Below are 21,556 nucleotides of genomic sequence, written 5' to 3' on the forward strand. Positions count from 1 at the left end.
GGCCTGTTCTCATGTTGACTGTTCTAATCTTCTAATTTGAATACACAATGGGAAGTCTGAAACTTCAAGTATCCCTCATAAGAAGGACTTAGGAGTTGTAGTGGACTCGACACTATCAACTGCCAGAAGCCATTAAGAAGGCTCACAGAATGTCAGGTTATATAGCGCCTTGATGTGTGGAGTACAAGTTTAAGGAGGTGATGCTGAACCTTTATAACACACTGGTGAGGCCTCAACTGGAGTCCTGTGTGCAGTTTGGGTCTCCAGGTTACAAAAAGGGCAAAACAGCACAAGAAAAGGTCCAGAGAAGAGCGACTGGGCTGATTGAGGGGCTACAGGGGATGAGTTAGGAGGAAAGATGAAAAGAGCTGAGTCTTTACAGGAGATGAAGAGGAGACCTGACTGAAGTGTTTAAAATTATGAAGGGAATTAGTCCAGTGGATCGAGACGGTGACTTTAAAATGAGTTCATCAAAAACACGGGGACACAGTTGGAAACTTGTGAAGGGGAAATTCCACACAAACATTAGGAAGTTTTTCTTCACACAGAGAACCACAGACACATGGAGTAAGTGACCCAGTGGTGTGGTGGACTGTAGGACTGTAGGGACCTTCAAAACTCGACTTGATGTTATTTTAGATGAATTAAGTGGACAGGACTGTTGGGCTTTATTGCACTGAATGACCTGTTCTCATCCAGATTGTTCTAATGTGTCATTGACTTTAAGTACGCTGATACCGTTGAATGTTTAAATTATTATGAGTAGCTTTATCGGTGTCCAGCACTGGGTTTTCTCCTTAAGATTTATAGAAGTGACCCATTTGTGTCATTTAGGTTTCAGCAAGTGGTGTTGTACCCTGTGGCACGGTGCACTGCTGCTTTAGGGGTCTTTGCCCTCCATTTACACTGCAGTCGACTGCTGCCTCCACGTGCAAGATGACAAATGGTTAATCCAAACTTTCCTGACCTTTCAACTCTGTCAATTGTGTAAAGTAAAAAAAAATCGGGTGTTTGGAGCAGCGTGGCGCACCTTTAATGTGTTTTTAGTTCACTCTTTTTATTTTCATAAAGAAATAAAAATGCAGTTCATCTTGAATTGTTTTTATTTTTATCTGCAGAGTAACTAACCAATCCACAGCGGCCTCTTGTGTAACTGTAACAGGGAAGTCACGTGAACACACCACAGTGGGAAGGTTGGAACGTCACAAGACGACGCTCTGAAAACTGCGATGGCACATGAAGGCCGTGCACCTGCCTGCCTGCAGTATTTGAGGGGCACTGTCCAGGGTACCTACAAATAAAGCAAGTTTAGGTAGGACTAGGAGGACTGGCACGTCTCACATTGTCCAGGGTATAATGAAACGCTTCTCACCCTGACCTCAATCAAAACCGGAAAGAAGAAGAAGAAATGAACTGAAGCCAATTGAAAGCGCTTGCTTTTGCTCCGGCTCAGGATTCCAGCCCTGTTGTTTGTGTCCATACAAGTGAATAAAAAAGCGTAAATGACTGCCGCTTTAAAACCTTGGCAACTTGCTGATTCGATGCCCAAACTGTATGTATGTTGCCTGAGAATTTTACCAATCTTTAAAACTCCACCACCCCCCATTTGAAGCAAACAAGCAGGAGGACAAAGTATTTCCCTGTCACCACTCCAAGTCTTCTTAATCTGAGGCCCACTGTAAATGGTGCCAGGCTGACCACTTTTGTCTCTCCTGTAATTGTTTGTTTGTTTGTGTTTTTTTTTTTTTTTTTTTTTTGCAAGTGCCCACTTCCTTGGAGCAAATCCCTGCTTTCCTCTTCCTCCCCATCACTCATTCAGTAATTTGTGTGTGTGTGTTTGTGTGCGCCCGTGTAGAACACACTTTATCGTGGTAAACCCCCCTGAAGTTCTCCTCCAGGCGTCATGTGACACCTTCCTAAGGAATGTGCCAGTGGTTACACTTTGCGGCCCTGGCGGCTCTCGCATCGCAGTCTCGCTTTTCATTCCTGGCAGGGTAAGAGCCATACCTGGATGGCATAATACCAGGGCTCTTCACTCCTTCGTTAACTGCTGCAGTGCATGTGGCTTGCAATCTGAATCTCTAAATGTGAACGAAAACATACGTAGCTGTAGATTTCATGTGCTTTGCCTCTGTTGTCCTCCGTTTGACTGGTTGTCACACGCCACCGGTTCTTTCTGCAGTCAATTTATAAATTCTTGCCATCCTGCTCCTTCCTTATTTACACTCACTGAGCGAATTGTTAGAAACACCTGCTTTTCCATGCAATTATCTAATCGGCCAGTCAGGTGGCAGCAGCGTGTACTGGTCCGGTGCCACTCGGATTCACCCCGTCGAAGGGAGGGTGATTTGTTTGTTTGTTTGTTTTTTGGGTGGGGATTCCAGGAACACACCCAGCCATGGCACGACCCACACTCGCTCACAGACAGAGACACGAAATCCAATAAATCAAATAAATAAATGAATGAATAATAATAATTATACTAGGGGGCTTCACCCCCTGCTCACTTCGCTCGCCAACACCCCTGCCTGCGCTACATGGCAGCCACTTCACGTCTCTGCCGCTCGCGTATGTGGATTTCACTTTCACCAAACAACAAAACTTTTAATTCTCGAGGATACGCCTCTTCATTGGGTAGAAACAGGACTTTTCCCCGATGGCAACACAAATTAGACGATCTCCAAGTCTCTGATTTAAAGTTTAAAGACGAACAATATCTACATACTTCTGTCATATCACCCCTGTCCATATATTCGATCTTTCTGCTTTTACCGTTTCTTCAAGATCGCATTGAATTTTGATTCCGTGTTTGGAATTGCATCGTGACAACACAACGTATAACTGCCTGTGAGTGAATATCGTTTCTTTCTCTCTTTACATGAACGGTGTCTGACAAGAGCATTCACACAAATGAGAAATGACTGAACCGTCTGCGTGGCTGTAAATGTTTCAAAGGTGGGCACAACTTTTCTGAATCTCTTTGCATAAAGTCTTGCCTCGCGAGGCTTGAAATTTTCACTTGTGGGATTTCACTTTCACCAAACAGCAAATCTTTCAGTTCTCACGGATACGCCTCTTCATTGGGAACAAACACTATTTTTCCCTGATGGAGACTTGTAGATCTAATTCGTGTTGCCAGCTTCAAGTTTAAATCCGAACAATATATTCAAACTCTTTCCACTGTTCTGTTATTTCACCGAGAAATAATTTCCGTTTGTTTGCGCTAACTCGATCTTTACTCATTTTTGTGAGACTTTCAAATTTTTGTACTTTCGTTATCTCTAACCTGCTCTGCATGTGTACCGCACTGACATTTTGAATTCTTTACGACGTTCTACTTTGTCATCTACTCTGTCTTTTATTTCCAGTCCCTGGCGTGGTCAAATCTCTTGGCACAAAGTCTCGTCTCGTGGGACATGAAAATGTCTCTCTTCAAACGATCACGTCTTGTTGCAGGATAAAATGTCTCGTCTCCCAAGATTTTTTTTGTTATAATAGAGAGATATGAAATAGAAAGTAAATATAAACTACAAATGATCAGCTAACCCTCCCCTTCCCCTATGGCGATAACAAATACAACACACAACAATAAACACCTACGACAATATCCATGAATCAGTTCAGTGTGACAGATCCTGTGAACTGTAGAGGTGAATGTAAAGTTTGTCCTACCGTGTCTGAAGCGTTTCGCGTTGAGATGAAGACGATGCAGTGGGGCACGAGACAGAACTCGAGTTCAGTCTTTATATAGAATACGCTACCGTGGCTGTCCGTTTGTCTGTCCAGGATTTTAAATCACCTGCAGCTCGCAAACCGTTTGGCCTATTGACCTGAAATTTGGTACACATATACTACGTGACGTCTACTATCCGTTTTCGGGGTGATGATTAACTTCCAAGGTTATTCCTCTTTTGGTTTTATTGTAGAACCAACTCACGGCAGTGGGCAGCAGGTTGGCCGTACAGTGCATGTTTGCGGGCGACGTTCTCATTCCCTACCACCTTCGCCGTCACTTCCCCACCTCTTCATATCTTAAATCATTCTTGAGGCAGATCGAAGACTTAAGTGCCAACTTAAGTGAGAAATTAAAGAAAATGTACTTAGTAATTGCAACACAAACACTGACTTAATCAGTTTTAACGTAGAAAGATGATGCCAACAAAAGAAGAGAAGAAGCGGGCCGATAGGGTGGAGAAACGAAGAGCGGCTTAGGAAGCAGCAAGCGCATCAACCTCTGAGCAAGCGAACGGTAAACCTACAGAGAAAGAGGATGAAAACTAGGAATGCTCAAGTCAAGTGTACTCGCGGCACGTTATCATGGTACAGGTACAACAGTAATGCAGGACAAGCACAGGCTAACGGCGACAGTGCTGACAAACGAACAAACGCCGGGGCTCCTTTCTCAGTTTAACTGGCTCTCTTTTAAAGTTCCTACTGGCCCTTTCTGTCCCCTGCAGCCCCTGCCCCTGTACGCTCACCACATCTCAGCTATTAGGTGTTAAAGGAGTGAGAGAGACCCCCAATTAGAGACAGGGGGCGATAAGGGGGCCAGAAATGACTAGGCCGTGAGGGGCAGATTAGTCAGGACATTGAGATACAAAGGGGCCTTTAATGAGAGTCAGGACTTCGATTTTTTTTTTCCCCCCATGTCCTCTGCAGGATGGCACACATTTTCACAGCACAGAGTCCCCATTGAGATCTACTTTCACACCAAAGGGTAAGCACCCCCTGCTGGCCTCATGCCACACCTCTTCCAGCAGCGTCCCAAACATTTCCAGATTGGTCTCCCATCCATGTACTTGCCGGGCACCGAACATGCTTAGCTTCCGGTGGTGCAGGTGGTACGGCTGCTGGACACCCACTGCATGCCCAACCTGCCTGAGTGGAGGGGGTCTCTCTGCCCTCCCTTGAATTGCCTTTCCCATGACTCTATTCTTTTTGTTATTTTTGTTTTTCTTGTCACAACACTGGGGCCTGTTAAAGCCCGTTGAGATATATCTGGTGTGATTTTGGGCCCTATAAGAAACATTATTGTTGTTCCCGTTACTAGTATGGTGGCCTTCTGCTCAGTGAGTGTACCTCTTTATTGTTCTTTTTTATATGAAGTTTCGGACCTGCCTGGCACAAGTGCTTGAGAAAGACCAGCCACACATCTTCTGGCTCCAGAAAGCTGCATAGGCCCCAAGACCTCCCTGATCCCATCTTCCTTGTTTGTTTGGTGCCGTTTCGGATTGCCGTACCTGCAAGCGGCGCTCGTTTTGTGCTCCACTTCCACCTCGTATTCCAAAGTACTTGGTAGGAGTTGGCAGGAAGCTGAAGGTGGCTGCTTAACTGACACCCCAGCTGATTTGATCTTTTTGGCTACGGGCAAAATAACTTGCAGGTCGTCGCTCCGTGTTTTTTTTTTGCTTTCCAGTGCTATAAATAACTTGAGCCCGCTAAGTGCGTCATGCACTGAAAGCCCGATTTATTCCTCATTCCCTCTTTCCCATGATTAACCAACAAGGCCGGTCATAGATAATTAAATTAGCGATCCGCAGAGGTTCCAATTTCATATCCTGTCAGAGAGGCACCAGTAGCAGATGCGTGTTTATCCACCGCTAATTACCCGAGTGCTCGCTCTCCAGCGTGTCTTTCTGCCGATGGAGTTAAGCTTGGTTTGGATTTATTGCCGCCTGCTTTGGTGTGAAAGCAGATGCTGATGAAAAGAAACATTAATAAAAGAAGTTAACCCCGAGTGATGGGTGCCTACAGTTGGAACTGCAGAAATTTACAAAACATTTGCGTGTTTTTCCTCCCTCTCGTCCCAAATGTCCGGAATTGGATGGAGGCCACACCACTTTGATCTCACTAGTTCCTATTAAGCTGCCTTGACCAGAATACGTTTATTTATGTATTTATTTATTTTTTTGCCCTCGCTGGATTACTGGCCTTGTATCACGGCTGCTCCATTATGCCGTTGGGATTTGAGCTTTTAAACAAGCCAAGCCGCTCAGAAGGTTTTAGATGGGCCACCATGTACTGCTGCTGCTGCTCCTCCTGCTGCTTTGTGAATTTTTTGATTCCTGCCCCGAAAAACTCTCAAAATATTCTGGCCGGCTTTTACACTTGGCAGGTCTCCGTTTCTGGAGTGTGAATCTGATTTCATTGTGGAGCTGCGACTGACCCACACGAGAGGTGGTGGTCTTGCTTACCTGTGAGGCATGGGTGTCCAGCTCACCTTTGTTCAGGTCCCTTTCCTTCTCCCAGGGCTGTGGAGATTTCTCTACTGACTCCAACTCTGATTCCTTGGTTTCTGGTACTTCGACTCTGACTACTCCGTATTTAATATGCTAATATATTTTCCATGTTGTTTGAAGGACGGCAACATCCACGTCGTCATTTAACCACAGAACTACTGGCTAGGAAGCGGCCTCTCCACCGTATCGGCCAGTTTAAACAAAAGACAAGAACCCCTGAACACACCTCAGGCCATAGCGCACACCTCCACCTACATTATTACACTAGTTAAACACATTATATCTGAAATAAAATGAAAACACTTTTTGTTATGTACCATAAACCAGATTACGATATGTGAGCGTCAGGATGTATAATCGCTCAGCTGAACTTCACACTAGTAGCAACACAGCTATGCACTCGGCTTTATTCTTACATCAGACAAATACTTAATTATGACTGTTGTTTGTGAAATGGGACATTTGAACTTGCTGTATTTTTTTTTTTTTTCCATTACAATTTAAATTTATTAGGAGTCGGTACATTTTTGCCGACTCCAACTATTGGTGATTCCACTGCCCTGCCTTCTCCGTATCCATTTTGTGCTGCTGATGGTACAGACGACATTCGCCTTCATTGTGACTGACTTGATTTTTAAATTTCGGACTCTTGAATTGTTTCTCTCTTTTTGTTTTCTTTTTCTCTTAACTGGCAACCAAAATGAATGAGATGTAGTGCGAGGAAACCAGAATGACAGGTGGATGCAAATCGCAAATTTTCGGGCCGGGGGGTTTGGGGCCCAACCTGGCGGTCCACTGTTTACTGGAGAAGGATAACAAAAAAGAAAAACAGTATATCGTGACATACAAAAATGCTACCCCGCCCCGTAACAATCGGGCAAACCGTTATGAGCGGGCTGTGGTGCTCCTCTCCTTAGGTGACTTTGAACCAGAAGTTGCACCTCCTCCTGGGTGGTCTCGCTTTTATGGCCCAGGGGTGGAGCGGGTTTCCCTCACTGAGCAGTTTCTCTTCACTGTGGAGGAAAAATAAACAGAAGAGAAGGTAGTTGGCAGCAGTGCCCACCTCTGGGCTCAGGGATGACCCTGTGACACACATGCGTGACACCAGCTAACTTGCCAGTCGCAGACTCCGTTCCTCGTGGGCCACCTCCTTTATTTATTTATTTATTTATTTATTTTTAAACTGACCAATTTTTCTTGCCAACAAGCCCGTTCTTGATGTTAATGAATGTTTAATTTGGTGGCCTGTTAGTACTCTCAAACTACCACCCTGGACATTTCTAAAACTATTAACTTCTTTTCTTCAGATCCCCCTCCAAAGGTTCTGTGCACCTGAGCTGATCAGTGGGCTTCTTGGATCTTCACATTTTATTTCTGTTCAGATATTTTCCTGAAGCGGATTTTGTAATGATGGGCACCCAGGTGCAAGTGGGATTGAGTGAGCTGGACATCTGTGCGTTCGCATTATTGTTTGGATGCCGGTTACGGAAAATTAAGAAACAATTGAGGATTGTGAATCTTATAAAAAGGAAGTCCTTTCAAAATAAGACAAAAGAATGAAATCCCAGTGCATTCTTTAAAAAAAATATATATTTATAAAGGTGCCATAGGGGAACCATTTTTGTTTCCTTAAAGACCCCGTCCACTTGAAGGGTTCAGAGAGGACTTTTTCTGTTTTTTTATTTCGCTCTGTCAGAGGCTTTATAAAATAAATAACCACAAACAGACGGTAACAGACCTGTTAAATACCAGTGGCCCGTTAGTTTAAAAGGTCCCCCACTGCATACAGTAACGCAAGTTGTGTTCGGGTTTTCTGCCATATACAGTCATATGAAAAAGTTTGGGAACTCTTTGGATTTTTGTTTCTCATTGGCTGAGCTTTCAAAGTAGCAACTTCCTTATCTGACATGCCTTATGGACACAGTAGGATGTCAGCAGTGACATTAAGTTTATTGGATCAACAGAAAATATGCATCATAACAAAATTAGACAGGTGCATAAATGTGGGCACCCCAACAGAGATATGACATCAATACTTAGTTGAGCCGCCTTTTGCTCCTTTGAGTCTCCAGACGCTGTCCTCCTGTAGCCTGTGATGAGTGTCTGGACTCTGGATGTTGGTATTTCTGACCATTCTTCATACAAAATCTCTCCAGTTCAGTTTGATGGGCAGCCTGCTTCAAATCATCCCATAGGTTTTCGATGATATTCACGTCAGGGCACTGTGACGGCCATTCCAGAACATTTTACTTCTCCCTCTGCATGAATGCCTTTATAGATTTCTGTAGAACTGTGTTTTGGGTCATTGTCTTGTTGGAATATCCAACCCCTGCGTAACTTCAACTTTGTGACTGATGCTTGAACATTATCCTGAAGAATTTGTTGATATTGGGTTGAATTCATCCGACCCTCGACTTTAGCAAGGGCCCCAGTCCCTGAACTAGCCACACAGCCCCACAGCATGATGGAGCCTCCACCAAACCTGACAGTAGGTAGCAGGTGTTTTTCTTCTGCCATGGAAAGCGCTTTTTGTTCTGACCAAGTAACTCCATTTTAGTCTCATCAGTCCAAAGCACTTTGTTCCAAAATGAATCTGGTTTGTCTAAATGAGCATTTGATACAACAAGCGACTCTGTTTGTGGCGTGAGTGCAGAAAGAGCTTCTTTCTCATCCCCCTGCCATACAGATGTGCTGAATTGTAGGATGATGTACAGATACACCATCTGCAGCGAGATGTTCTTGCAGGTCTTTGGAGGTGATCTGTGGTTGTCTGTAGCCATTCTCACAATCCTGCTCATATGCCGCTCCTGTATTTTTATTGGCCTGCCAGACCTGCTGGGTTTAACAGCAACTGTGCCTGTGGCCTTCCATTTCCTGATTCCATTCCTTACAGTTGAAGCTGACAGTTTAAACCTCTGAGATGGCTTTTTGTAGCCTTCCCCTAAACCAGGAGACTCAACAATCTTTGTTTTCAGATCTTTTGAGAGTTGCTCTGAGGATCCCATGCTGTCTGTCACTCTTCAGAGGAGAGTCAAAGGGAAGGAAGCACGTCTTGCACTTCACCACCTTAAATACCTTTTCTTCTGATTGGACACTCCTGTCTATGAAGTTCAAGGCTTGACGAGCTCATCCAACCAAGTAATCCGCATTGAGCAGTGACAGGCATTCAAATCAGCACGATGACAAGGGGACCCACATTTTTGTACCGCCAGTTTTTCACATTTGATTTAATTTCATACAACTAAATACTGCTTCACTAAAAATCTTTGCTCGGAAAACACCCCAGTGTTCGTAGGAAATGAAAGACATACCACTGTTATCTTTTTTTGTTGAAAGGAGAGTCAATTATCAGGCTGAGAGGGGTTCCCAAACTTTTTCTATGACTGTAGTGAAAATGTCAGGTCTTTGCTACATGTTAGAGAGTTTTTCAAAACACAATGAATCAACTTGATCGGCAAAGCACTCGCTCCAGAATGAAGTGGGGCTCAGTCAAGCAATGGAACCACGCAACCCAGTAAAGAACCATAAAGTGCCATTAAAGGAAGCAGGAGTCTGAAGAGAGGAGTAGCAGGAGTGGCCTGGAGTAAAACTTGCAAGGCCCTCGAGGATCTGAGTTTGACGCCCCTGAGATTAGACAGGTCAGCTGATAAAAGAAGCCATTGGGTGTTTTGTCCAAGTATCAATGCCCTCCCTAATGTTTGGGACAAAGACACCTTTGCTCCCTGACTTCCTCCTCTGCTCCGCAGTTTAAAAATGACAAATAAAATAATTCACACATCAGATCCTTTTAGGGGATTTGCATACATTTTGTTCACACATCACTTTATCTACACGGTCCTCCACCATTTCAGGGCACCATAATGTTTGGACACCGTACTGACAGGTCTATTAAAGCCGTTGTCATTTTTAGTTCTTTGTCGCATATCCCAGCATGCAATGACTGCTTGAAGTCTGCGATTCACAGACATCAGAGGGCCTTCTCTGGTGATCAGCCTCTAATGCAGCCATCTTCAGCTCCTGCTTGTTTCAGGGGGCTTGTCCCCTTACGTCATATGGATGGCCTGCTCAATTGGATTGAAATCGGGTGACTGGCTTGGCTCTTCAATTATGTTCCATTTTTTAGCTTTGATAAACTCCTGTGTTACCTCAACAGTATGTTTGGATCATTTATCTTCTTGTAGGATGGTGGCCTTTACTGAAACACGAGCAGATCAGGTGTTTCTACACCCCTCAGAATTTTTTCTGTGGTTTCGACGTAGTGATATTATGGTATGCGTCCATGCTGCCGTTGACAGTCGGTAAGAACGCCCTCTTTAACATAAGTAAGAAGCAACCTGCCTGCCTCCCACTCGCATTAGGAGGCCCGACTTTATGAATCGTCTCACTTGGAAAGTAATGCTGGGCCTGCTGCCAGCTGCTGTGTTCAGGGCGCCGCTGTAGGACAGTCGGCCATTACCTCGCCGTCTGTGTGACTCGCAAGCAAGACCAGCTTGACTCAGAAAGCTCTCTCCGATTAGAATGCCGCTCGTGTTCCAGTGATTTCCCCGGCCTCGCCTTCATGGCAAACTGAAGGGAGCTCTGGCACACACTTGCTGCATGTAAAATGACTTTGATGGGCTTCTGCTGCATCGGTGCCTCCCCTGGCCCGTGTGATTAGACTTTGTCCGCGTCCCCTGATCATCATTCTGCCGGAACACCGGTGATAGTGGCTGTGTATTTTTCCAAGTTCATGTTCTGTTCTTGCCGACATTTTTTCTTTTACTGCTGGACTCTTTCAAGATGTCGTTTGGTAGCCATGGGTGTAACAATCAAGACGGAGACTTGTATGCTCTGTCCTACTTTCGCCAAGTTTATCTGTGATGTCTGGTGTCTTTACACAGTGGCAGCTATGCCACAATCCAAAATGTGCATCTCTTAAGCCTGTCGTTGGGCTCTTCATTTAGGCCTTTTTGAAGCGTTACAACCCAGCATGCATTTCCTTGGTTCAGGAAATGTCATCTAGTGGAAGCAGGAAGTACATTCTCAAGTATATTTACATTCAGTGACAACCAAATCAACTTCTGTTGTTGTGCATGGCACTGTGTAGAAGATGATGAGGTTCTCATGTCAGTTAGGCTCACGTCCACCATGTTTGCACGATACGTGAGGTGTGCATAGGACTGGACTGGATTGGATTGTTGTAGCCTTAGAGGTATACGAGGGCGAATCAAAAAGTAATGCCAACTCACCCTGTGGGCTGATGAACATACAAGTTCTATCACTTCCCCAGTATGGTCTCCCCACACCTCTTGTGCTGTTCCACTAACTTCATTTCCTGGCTCCTGAAGGCAGGTCCGCACCGCCTCCTTAATCTCCGGTGACCATGCGCTCCAAAACGCTTGGCTGTTCTTGATAACATTTCAGGAATTGGGTCACAGCCTCTATGTGCTGTTGCCATGGCAAGTCAGTACACTGTTTGGGTGCCCATCTTGCGCTAACTTCATGGTACCCCAAGTCGTCCTGAGCAGATCCATAGCCAGCATCCAAATGTGAAGCATCTTCTCCGATGAAGGCCTTCTCCATGTCGATGTGGGCTTGTGTGCGCGATGTCGGTGGTCGAGCAGATCGAGCTTTTTCAGCTCTTCCTGCATTAAACCTTTCTACCCATTCCTAAACGTTTTGTTGTCTCCTGCTGTTTTCACTTGCGAAGTGAGCCAACATCCTTTGGTAAATTTCTGCAGCTCTGCCCAAAGTAATGTCACTGTGCCGCAGCGTTCAACATCGGCGTAATCCCAGAGAGGAGCGCTCGTGTTCAGCTGGACTAATGGCAGAGTGCTGCGCTGTGTGTGTGTTTGATTTTCCCATTAACCATTGCGAACATGTTGTATCGTGTCTGCTTCCATCCGTTGCAGATGGTGTGATTTTTTCAGATTTCCTTTGCTTTTTGATTTATCCTCTGTAAGAAGGAAAAGACAAACTGAAATGTATTGTGAAGCCGAATTTTCAATATGGAATCACACCAAAGTCCCAAGCAGAACTAAAGGAAAGGTGAGGTGGTTGCACTTTTATAATAGGTGGGCCGGAAGAGGCGGGTCTGTGAGGGAACGGGCAGACGTGAGGTCAGTAGGAGGGTCAGTGGAAGTTGATCGTGGTCCCTTCTGATGATCTGTAGGAGAACGAAGAGGAGACATTGGTGCACCTCGTCACCCCTCAGTTAAGCCCTTTGACTTCCTCCTATGCACACGTGTGTGTCATCTCATACTTGCAGAAGTTACCCAGTTGGCATTGCACAAAAATGAATGAATAAATGGGAGAGACCTCATCTTTTGGAACTTCAATATGACATGTACCTGCTGTCTTCGGCGAGATCCTTTTTTGGTTGCTACAAAAGTTTGTGCAGGCTGATGACGATCAACTCCCATGAGCCCCGGTGCACTCCTGCTGCCTGATGGAAATCGTAGTCCCGTGGCGGTTTTGATTTTTGGGTTCGTCCCTTCCTGTTATGACCCTCTCCTTTATTAGTGCGTATGTTGTAAGTTGGATCGATGGCATATACGTGCAAAAGGTACGTCAAAATTGGGTTGCCTGTTTTTGCTTAATTGTCAGACCAGCAAATGGTTTAATTTATAGCCAGTGCCCCCCATGATGTTTGGGACAAAGACACTTTGTTCCTTGATTTATTCCTTTGCTCCACAGATTAAAATGACAAATCAATTCAGACATTGCGATTAAAACGCACATTGCAGACTTTCAATGAAGGGGATTTGCATACTTTTCGGTCACACAACACTTTTTCTACACAGTCCCCCCAATTTCAGGGCACCATAATGTTTGAGACAGATGACGTCACAGGTGTTTGTGATTCCTCAGGTGGGTTTTATTGCTTCATCAGGTACCTCGGGCTTCTTCTACCCTTTGGGGTCTGTAGCTGGTATTGTTCAACAGGAGGACAAAAGCTGTGTCAGTGAAAGTCAAAGAAGCCATTATGAGGCTGAAGAACAAGAATAAAGCCATCTGAGACATTGGGAGAACCTTAGGCTGACCGAAATCAACTCTCTGGAATATCATAAAGAAGAAAGAACACACTGGTGGGCTGAGTAATCACAAAGGGGCTGCTAGGCTAATCTGATCTTTCAGACAGGTGTTTGGTGGGCTTCTTCTTTATCGTAGTGAGTATTCCCCATGTCATCAGTAGCGGAGGTCTTCCTTGGCTTACCAGTCCCTGTGATTCCAGGCATGCCCCCCCAAGGCGGAGACCCCGCAGAGGAGGGGCGGATCTGCGTCCAAGGTGTTTTGAGTTGGGTGCCCATGATGTCAAGGGGCCTTTTCACCAACCTCTCTCCAAACCCGATGACACAACTGAGTATCCATAAGTCAAGATGATGAAGTCTTGCGGCCAAATCAAACGTGCTGCATTAAACAACCCAGTATCCGTGCCCTTCATTGTTAAACATTTGTTCATCTCCCTGTCGAGGAGTTAATTGACGCAGGGGCCTATGAGGGGCTTAATCTGACCTCGAGACCCAGGACACACTGGAAGGATTAGATCTCTGATGATTTTGGGAACGGCTGGGAATTTTCTTGGTAGATCTGGAATCTGTGGCTGCGGACAGGGAAATCGGGGCCTGCTGCCACCACAACCCTCACTGGGAAAAGTTACTGCACATGAGATGACTGAAGCAGTGCCCTAACTGGAATACGGCTCTGCTTATCTGCTGGTTCCTGCCTTGCACACAAGACTGACACTGCCTCAGGCTGTGCTAGCCGCTCTTGTGGTAGGTAGGCCCACCATCCTCCATGATTCCAACACGGTCCCGTAGGAGTTTGAAGCAGATGGCTGCGAAATCATTAGGCTGTGATGGCCGACTGCTGGACACTTCTGAGGCTCCCATTCCCTTCCAGTGACTTAACAGGTTGCCTGGTGAGACCCGATACAGGCGCTGCCACTCAATAATTTAAGGCGGCAGGCATTGTTAGAAAGAGCCATTGGCTTGTGTCTCTCCTCGTGGGCATGTCTCTGGAAGGAGTCTGTGAGCTGAACCCGTTGGTAGCCTGAATCTTTATGGTGGATTGCTAGCCGATGAACTAAGCACCAGCTTTATTATGTCATCGACTTTGTTCTTTTATTTTTTTGGCAGTATGATGGGAAGCAAGGGGCTGTGCGTCCACAGATAGAGGGGTTATAGTGGCACAGAGCAGCACATGAGCACGTCCTGACTAGAAGGTTTGCTCTTTACGTCTGGGACCGCGTTCCAGACTAGCCTGTGGTGTGTGTGAGAGTGAGTGTGTGTTTTATTTTCCTTCACATCTCCATTAAAAAGAGCTAATTCATATGCTTCTGAGGCTCAAAGCGTGTCTCTGTTTCAGGCTGCGGAGCTGATGTGCAAGTCAGGTGCTCCATTTGGCCCGAGAAGAGAATGGGCCGTGTGTGTGAGAGTGCGCGCCGGCCTCTAGGCGTGGAGGAATAACGATGGCTTTCTGGAGTCCCGTGCCTCGTTTGATAATCTCGAAAAACACAGAGGTCTCTGGGGAACCTTTAAAGGAAGAACACCACTTGCATTCAATCTTGAGCTCTGGAAGGGATCCCGTGCTCCATTGTTTGTTTGCTTCACCTCGGTGGATGGATGTTTCTGTTTTATGTCATGGGCCGCCATAAAGAGTGAGACGAGGAGCTGAAAATGGCTGGGATGCCGGTGGAGGGAGATGGGTCCAGCTGCAGACCCTCTGCATTTTGTCACTCGAGTCCGATGACCCTCACCTCACCCACAGTGTGACGACGTGTTCTCACAGACACACATAACATAAAGCTCTGGAGGGTCCTCTGCTAGAGTTGGAGGGGTTATGTGCTGCATTGTTTTGGTGAGCTGAGTGACAAAGTTTTAATTGGTGTTGGGGGATTCAGGGTGATAACCCCCCAAGTGTTCCATCAGGGCGGCCCTAATTCTATTTTTTTTTTTTTTTTGGTTTGAAGGTTATCCGAGTCGAAGACCCTGCTGATGTGTGAGACTTTGCATGTTTCCTTGAGGGGCTTTAGCGATGGTGGGTGTGGGGGGAAGGGCACCACAGCCTATAAGCTTTCACAAGTGTTGGCCTGTGAAGAGACCCAGATGGCCCGTGCTGATCTGTCACCTCCTGAGCCTCTCAACTTGATCCTTGGGCGAGCCACTAGGGAATAGAGAGCTTCAAGGATTTCGTTTCAGCTTCAGCTCCTGCTGACAAGACCGCCTGAACACGCCGGTCGAGCTCTAAAGGGAGCTGACGTTGACGGTGACGATGATGACAGGATCCCTATGTGCTAGCTTGTTCATGGGGAGGGTCGCCTGCTATCTATTTCAGGTTCGCTAACACCTGGGAGGCAACTCTTCTGCTTGAGCAAGACCCCCTGGTGTTGGGCGCTTGCTGGAGAGCGGCAGGGCAGCTGGCGGCGGCTGCTGTAGACGTGGGAAACACTTTGGGTTGCTTGCCTTTTTGGCTTAACGATTTGAAGCGCAGGATGGATGCCCAATTTGGAGGGTCTGTTTTTTTTTTTAAATGTTGTGGTAGGCAGTAGAATCCCGCCTGTGGTTGGCCGTTTTCGGACAAATGGCACTATAGGCAGGCCTTAATGTCTCGATTGCTCTGCGCTCCTCCTGCTTACAGTAAACATTTACAAAGCCCACGCTGTTCCTTTCCAGCAGAACTTGACCCTGCACCTTATCGATTTCATACTTGCTTACACGATGACTTCAGCGCGCTGCTTCTGCTGCCATGCTAGGATAAATTGAACGGTGCGTCTGTAAGGATTAGAGACGGAGGAATAATTGGATGTGTCTGGCGTTAAGCTCTCCTTGACTTTGCTAGATGTGTGACCACAAACGGGTGCCACCAAGCCCCAAACCTCGGGTGCAACAGTATCCAACATGGTCCCGGGTTCAATTTTTACTTGCACAAATAAAACAACCCAACCTCAGTACAATCCCGTGTGTCTTCATTTCTCTCCTTCCGCTCCTCTCGTTGATCACCTCCAGCTGCCTTCTGACTCGGACTCCTCCCAGGTGAGGCAGGCGGGCTCCTTTTCAAGCTGGACCCGTACAATGCATCTGGTGCCGCAGTGTGTTGTCTTGGAAACACTTCCTGCCAGGTCATGTGTAAACCAGACACGGCTGCACTACCAGACTCCAACTCCCATGTGGCCCAGCGAGTGTCCTGACTGCACCACTGCTGCTCCTGGACCTCCTGGCTTCTGCTGGTCTAGCCTTTGATATGCCTCCAGCTGGGCAGGATGTCCATTTCCTGTCCAGCCAGCATACCCGTCTGTCCTTTGTGGCACTTACAGGTAGCGAATTGGAGAAAGGGCTGCTGTTTCTTAAGGGACACTCTGAACCTGCGCCCGTATTTATCAGGTGTCACAGAATTACTCCTGGGAGTTGCACTAAACATCAGGAAAACCTGCAATGTGCATAGTGCAGCTTGCTTTAATGCTCCCTTATGTGGAGTTTTGGGGAAATGTATAAATCTGTGCATTACCTCGCACGTTGAAACGACGTTCAAAGTTTGGTGCAAAATTTGAGAAATGGTTGGTTGTGTTATTCCCGAATGTTCACTACTGCAAAGCTGCACTTTCCCTGTGGCCAAAAAAAGTCACATGGCATTCCAGGTGACAACACCTGACTTCTCTGTGTAGATGTAGCCATTGAGTGTTATTCTAGCTCCCTCTATCGTCCATCGTTTCTAAACCATTCCGAAATCACGGTCCGAATGCCAACCTCCGGCAGCTTTTAGCATGCTGGGACACCTCACATGCTCTCCTAAATTCTGGTGAAGTTAAGACTAGTTTCCTAAATTAGGATAATCAATAAAATGCTCTTCCTACTACACCTAAGGGTAGAACTATATTTGTGTCACTCTTAAGGTTTTTCAGCCAGTTAGGACCCTTTTTCTAATCTGAGAAGACACTTGATAAATATGAGCAGTGGTCATTGTAGGGGGTCTGCTTGTGTCTGTGTAGATTACATGCTGGATACTATGGTGTTCCTCCAGTGTCCCCAAAGACATTCAGGTTACATTAATCGGTGACTCTAAATGGGTCGCTGTTTGTGTGTCCTTGAATGGGCCCTTTGATTCAACATGGCCCTGTGTGTTCCCTGGCTTACAGTTTATTTTCCTTTTTCATGCCGCCTTTATTTTGAATTCTTATTTTTCATTTGTTTGTTGTAATTATGTAGTTACTGTCATTGTTTGTTCGTTATTTAGTATCTCTGTATTGTTATGTTCTCTTCTATTCCTTATCGTCTACAAGTGGATGGGGACACCCTGACATCAATATGGCCGTGATGTCACCGTTGCTCTGCATTGAGCCAGAGGAGAGGATCTCGGCAGTGCCTTGTGGAGTTTGTGGACCAACATTTAATTTAGTTTCATTTATTATGGAGTCTGTGGTGTTATTTCAATTGGCACATTTACACAGTTATAATCACGCATCGCTGGAGTAATTGAAGCGCTACGGCAGTTCCCTTACCCCTCTGTGTGATGTTTGTCTCAAATTTTTCGAAGAAATACTCCGAGTCACAGTGCTAGAGAATGGCATCCATTATTTGTGTTCCTCTGCTAGCTGTTCAAGATTAAGTGGGTTAGAAAATGACGTGTTTTCATGGAGAGCGGAGATAAACTTGGTGGTAGAACGGCGTCTATGGAGGCCAACGCTAGAAGACGGCAAACATCATTAAGAAAAAAAATCATGTGACATGAGCAACAGGATCTACTTGTCACGTCATCCCGTCGTATGCTCACAACTGGCAAAACACATGCAGTTTGTGCTAAAATGTTAAATAAAGAGTTCCGGAAAAATGTACAGGAGACGTGTTCCAGTGGGATCGAGCGTTTGCATTAAAATCAGGACTCTTGACCGGTGAATAAGTGGGAGAGTGGCGGGTCTTCAGTTTGGAAACCTCGATCCCATGTGAATGCATTTTTTCCACTCTGGTGTTTCCAGAAGTGTTCAACATGCGATAATTGGGCAAAGACTGCAAATGTTTTACCAGTTTTGAACGTACGACTGAATGACTTGACGTGTGGATTATGCGATACGAGTGACCTGAGATTTCTTCTTTTCCTTTTATTTTGTTTGCTGTGGTCCAACCTATGAGATGCCCATTCTGTTTATCTCAGTTAGGCCCTTAACCTGAGAATTGCTCCAGGCGACCCTGTACAATGGCCGACACCCTGCGCTCTGACCCCCCAAAACATCATGCGAAGAGATAATTAACGATAATTAAAGATAATCTTCGTTGCCCGTGAAACGTGAGTTGAATGATTGTAATCGGCCATCACTTACAAACAACGTGGGGTAAGTAACGAAAATAAAGAAAAACATTATTGGGTGGCGTATTCGTTCAGGTCTTTAGCTGAAGAAAAGTCTGTACACGGCACTCTATGTATGGACGTAGCTGTGGTTAGATGTTTATTATTTAAAAGAAGAAGTGGAGATATGTGCATTTTGTTTCTTGCATCATAATTGCTTAATAAATGAAGCAATTGTCCTTTGATGCCATCCGGGGTTTGCTGCTTCCCTGCGATATGTCGTTCCTATTTGCCTGCTGGCTACCATCTATATTTTGATGACTGCAAAATGACAGGCATGCTCCAGAACAGAGGGAGCAATAACAGAATCCCGCTGCAGACCCTTCTGTGGTTGCTCCAGCCGCAGGACTCCTGTGATGTCATTCAGTGGTCTGAGGCTGGTGGTGTCAAGAAATAAAGCCGAATATCGTAAATTACTACACAGTTGCATTGTGTTTATGTGTGTGTGTGTGTGTGTGTGTTATACCATCTTACACAATGTTACAGGTTGAAGGTTACCTTACAGAGTTTGGCGGCTTAATATTTTCATCATACGCGCTCAAGAAAAGATTAGAAAAATAAAGCTACAAAACGTAATTGTAAAGAAATTGGTAGAGTCTAGCTGCAGACCTGCAGTATCAAACCCCATCAGGGCCTCAGCATTGTCTAATGGAAATAGTCATAAAATAAAAGATTAGATTAGAGATGAGAGGTCTTTATTGTCACATGTACGTTAGGAGCATAGGGACAGTTATCGATGGTGAATAAATAAATACAGTAAATACGGCAACAGAAGATGAATAGCATAAATAAATAAATAACTAGAATAAGCAAAAGTGAAAAAGGGTAATGTACAGTACAACAGACCCTGCGCTCTGACCCCTCAAAGGTCATACGAAAAGACCGTTTCCCCTCTGGGACTAACAAAGTTGATCAAATCAAAATTCCACATAAACCAGCAGGTGGGTACAGCACACAGTGCAGGGTACATAGAATGAAGTTACTGGGGGTTCAGTGACCTTATTGGCCAGGGGGAGAAGCTGTTTCTGAAGCAGGTGGACTGAGTGGTGAGGCTCCAGTGGGGATGAGCCTGGGTGGCTGTCATCAGAGATGATGGAGGGTATGAAACTGTAGAAGGTCAGCCCCAATGATTTTTAGAAGGAGATTTGCGATCCTGCGAAGTCAGGTTATCAAGCCACACCGTGATGCGCCCGGTCATGATACTTTCAATAGTGCAGCTGTAAAAGTTCACTAGTAGTTTGGTTCCCACCACAAAGCTCATTGGATCCCTCCGGCAAAAAAAAAAAAAAAGTGCTTTTTTGATTATACTGGTGGTCTTGACTGACCACGAATGTGGAGACTGAGGAACCTGAGGCTGCTAACCATCTGGATAGGGGAGACACTGATGTGGAGTGAAGTATTTACTGCCTTTTGTTCTTTCTGAAGTCAATGATGATCTCTTTTGTTTTGTCAATATTCATGGAGAGGTTGTTCTTATGTCACCATACCGTCAGGTCTTTATTTATTTATTTTTTTAAAGATATTGACCTTATGACATTGCTGTACTGAAATATTATTATAGTGTTGAAGGAGCAACCTGATTAGATGTTTGGAGCTTGGATGCCCAGGTGACATCAGACCAGTCAAACAGGTACCCAGAGCAGCACAGTTTCAAGAAGGTTTACCCTCCATTCTGCAAGCCCTGGAAGATTCAGGAGTGGAGACCTTCAGAGGGAGACAATAGATAACAGTCCAAGCAGAAGATGAGGATGACCTTTGGTGGATTGAAGGGGAGACTGCGACCGTGGGAGAGAATGTTGGAGGGACAGCACAAGAGTAGCTGTATCAATATGCAAGGTCACATGGGTTATTTTATGAGGTGTTTCTCGTAGCCCACTACAGCGGTCATGAGCTTCACAAAGTACACACGGCACAATCGTTCTACTGTATCTCGGTGTTCGTCACGCTGTATTTAACACTAAACACACTACCTGGTGTAGCCTCGGTATACATTACCAGTCAAAAGTTTTACACCTCAATTTTTCCAGTTTTTCATCTCATTTAATCCAATGAAATGCAATGAGAATATTACAAATGTTCCTTCTGCAGGGAACAACTAATGGGTTACAACCCACAGATGTTCTGCCGCAATTAAAGTAAATTTAATTTGTACAGGTGTCCCAACTTCTATTACTTAAAAACCCAGATTGTGTTAGTACACTCTCTGAAGTCCTACTTGGACGATATTCCAGTGATAGCGGCAAGAAAATGGCAATTAACAAATGAAATGAGACCGAGCGTCAGTACCCTTACAAGTGAAGGCCTTTCATTTAGAGACATAGAAGAAGAAAAAAAATTATCCAAGTGTGAGTGAGTCCAGTGGTGTCCTACACAATCCACAAGCGATTGGGTACTGGAAGAAGCTCTGACAGGATGAGATCTGCCAGAGCCAAAGTCACAAGCCAATCAGAAGACAAGATTCTGAGGGTCACCAGCTTGCATGTTCATAGGCGCCTCACAGCACAGCAGTGCAGGTCGACAATAGCGAGTGTCAGTGTGTAGTGTGAAGAGGAGACGTTGTGCTGCAGGTTTGACGGGACGAGCGGCAGGAAGAAGGCCATTCCTTAAAGGACAAGATAGGGGTCTTGAAATGCCAGGCTGTGGGCAACTGCAGACTGAACAAAAGAAATGAAAATGAAAGGATTAAATACTTTGGTAAGGCTCCTACTTTATTTACCTTGCCTTTCTCTGATGTAGGAAGAGAGTCTCCAGCCATTGGACGTCTATCAAGGAAACTGAAGTACACTTGTTTTAAGAAATAGAAGAATGGATTATAGAAATATGATAATTGCATATAGAGTATATATTGACATGTAAGACATGACACAGAAGACGATGGTGATTGAGAGTTCTAGTTTGCACTCTTTCTCTTTGTGATGTGGTTCTTTGTTCGTGGCGTGCTGTTGGTTTCCTTAGCCCGTTGTTATTTGACATGGTCTTCTATAAATTCATAGGGAAAG

At 45.3% G+C, this 21,556-nt stretch overlaps 1 protein-coding gene across 1 annotated transcript in view; it reads left to right on the forward strand.

The window, feature by feature from the left end:
* Nucleotides 1-12,763: 12,763 nt before the first annotated feature.
* LOC120538298 (phosphatidylinositol 3,4,5-trisphosphate-dependent Rac exchanger 1 protein-like) overlaps nt 12,764-21,556 on the forward strand; it is a 38,793-nt gene continuing 30,000 nt past the window's right edge. Inside the window, exons 1-2 of the mRNA XM_039767761.1 lie at nt 12,764-12,783; nt 15,190-15,375. Coding sequence (XP_039623695.1) covers nt 12,764-12,783; nt 15,190-15,375 — 206 coding nt within the window. The remainder of the gene's footprint in view (nt 12,784-15,189; nt 15,376-21,556) is intronic.

The sequence above is a fragment of the Polypterus senegalus genome, chromosome 10 (assembly GCF_016835505.1).
Source record: "Polypterus senegalus isolate Bchr_013 chromosome 10, ASM1683550v1, whole genome shotgun sequence".
NCBI classification, from domain to species: domain Eukaryota; kingdom Metazoa; phylum Chordata; class Cladistia; order Polypteriformes; family Polypteridae; genus Polypterus; species Polypterus senegalus.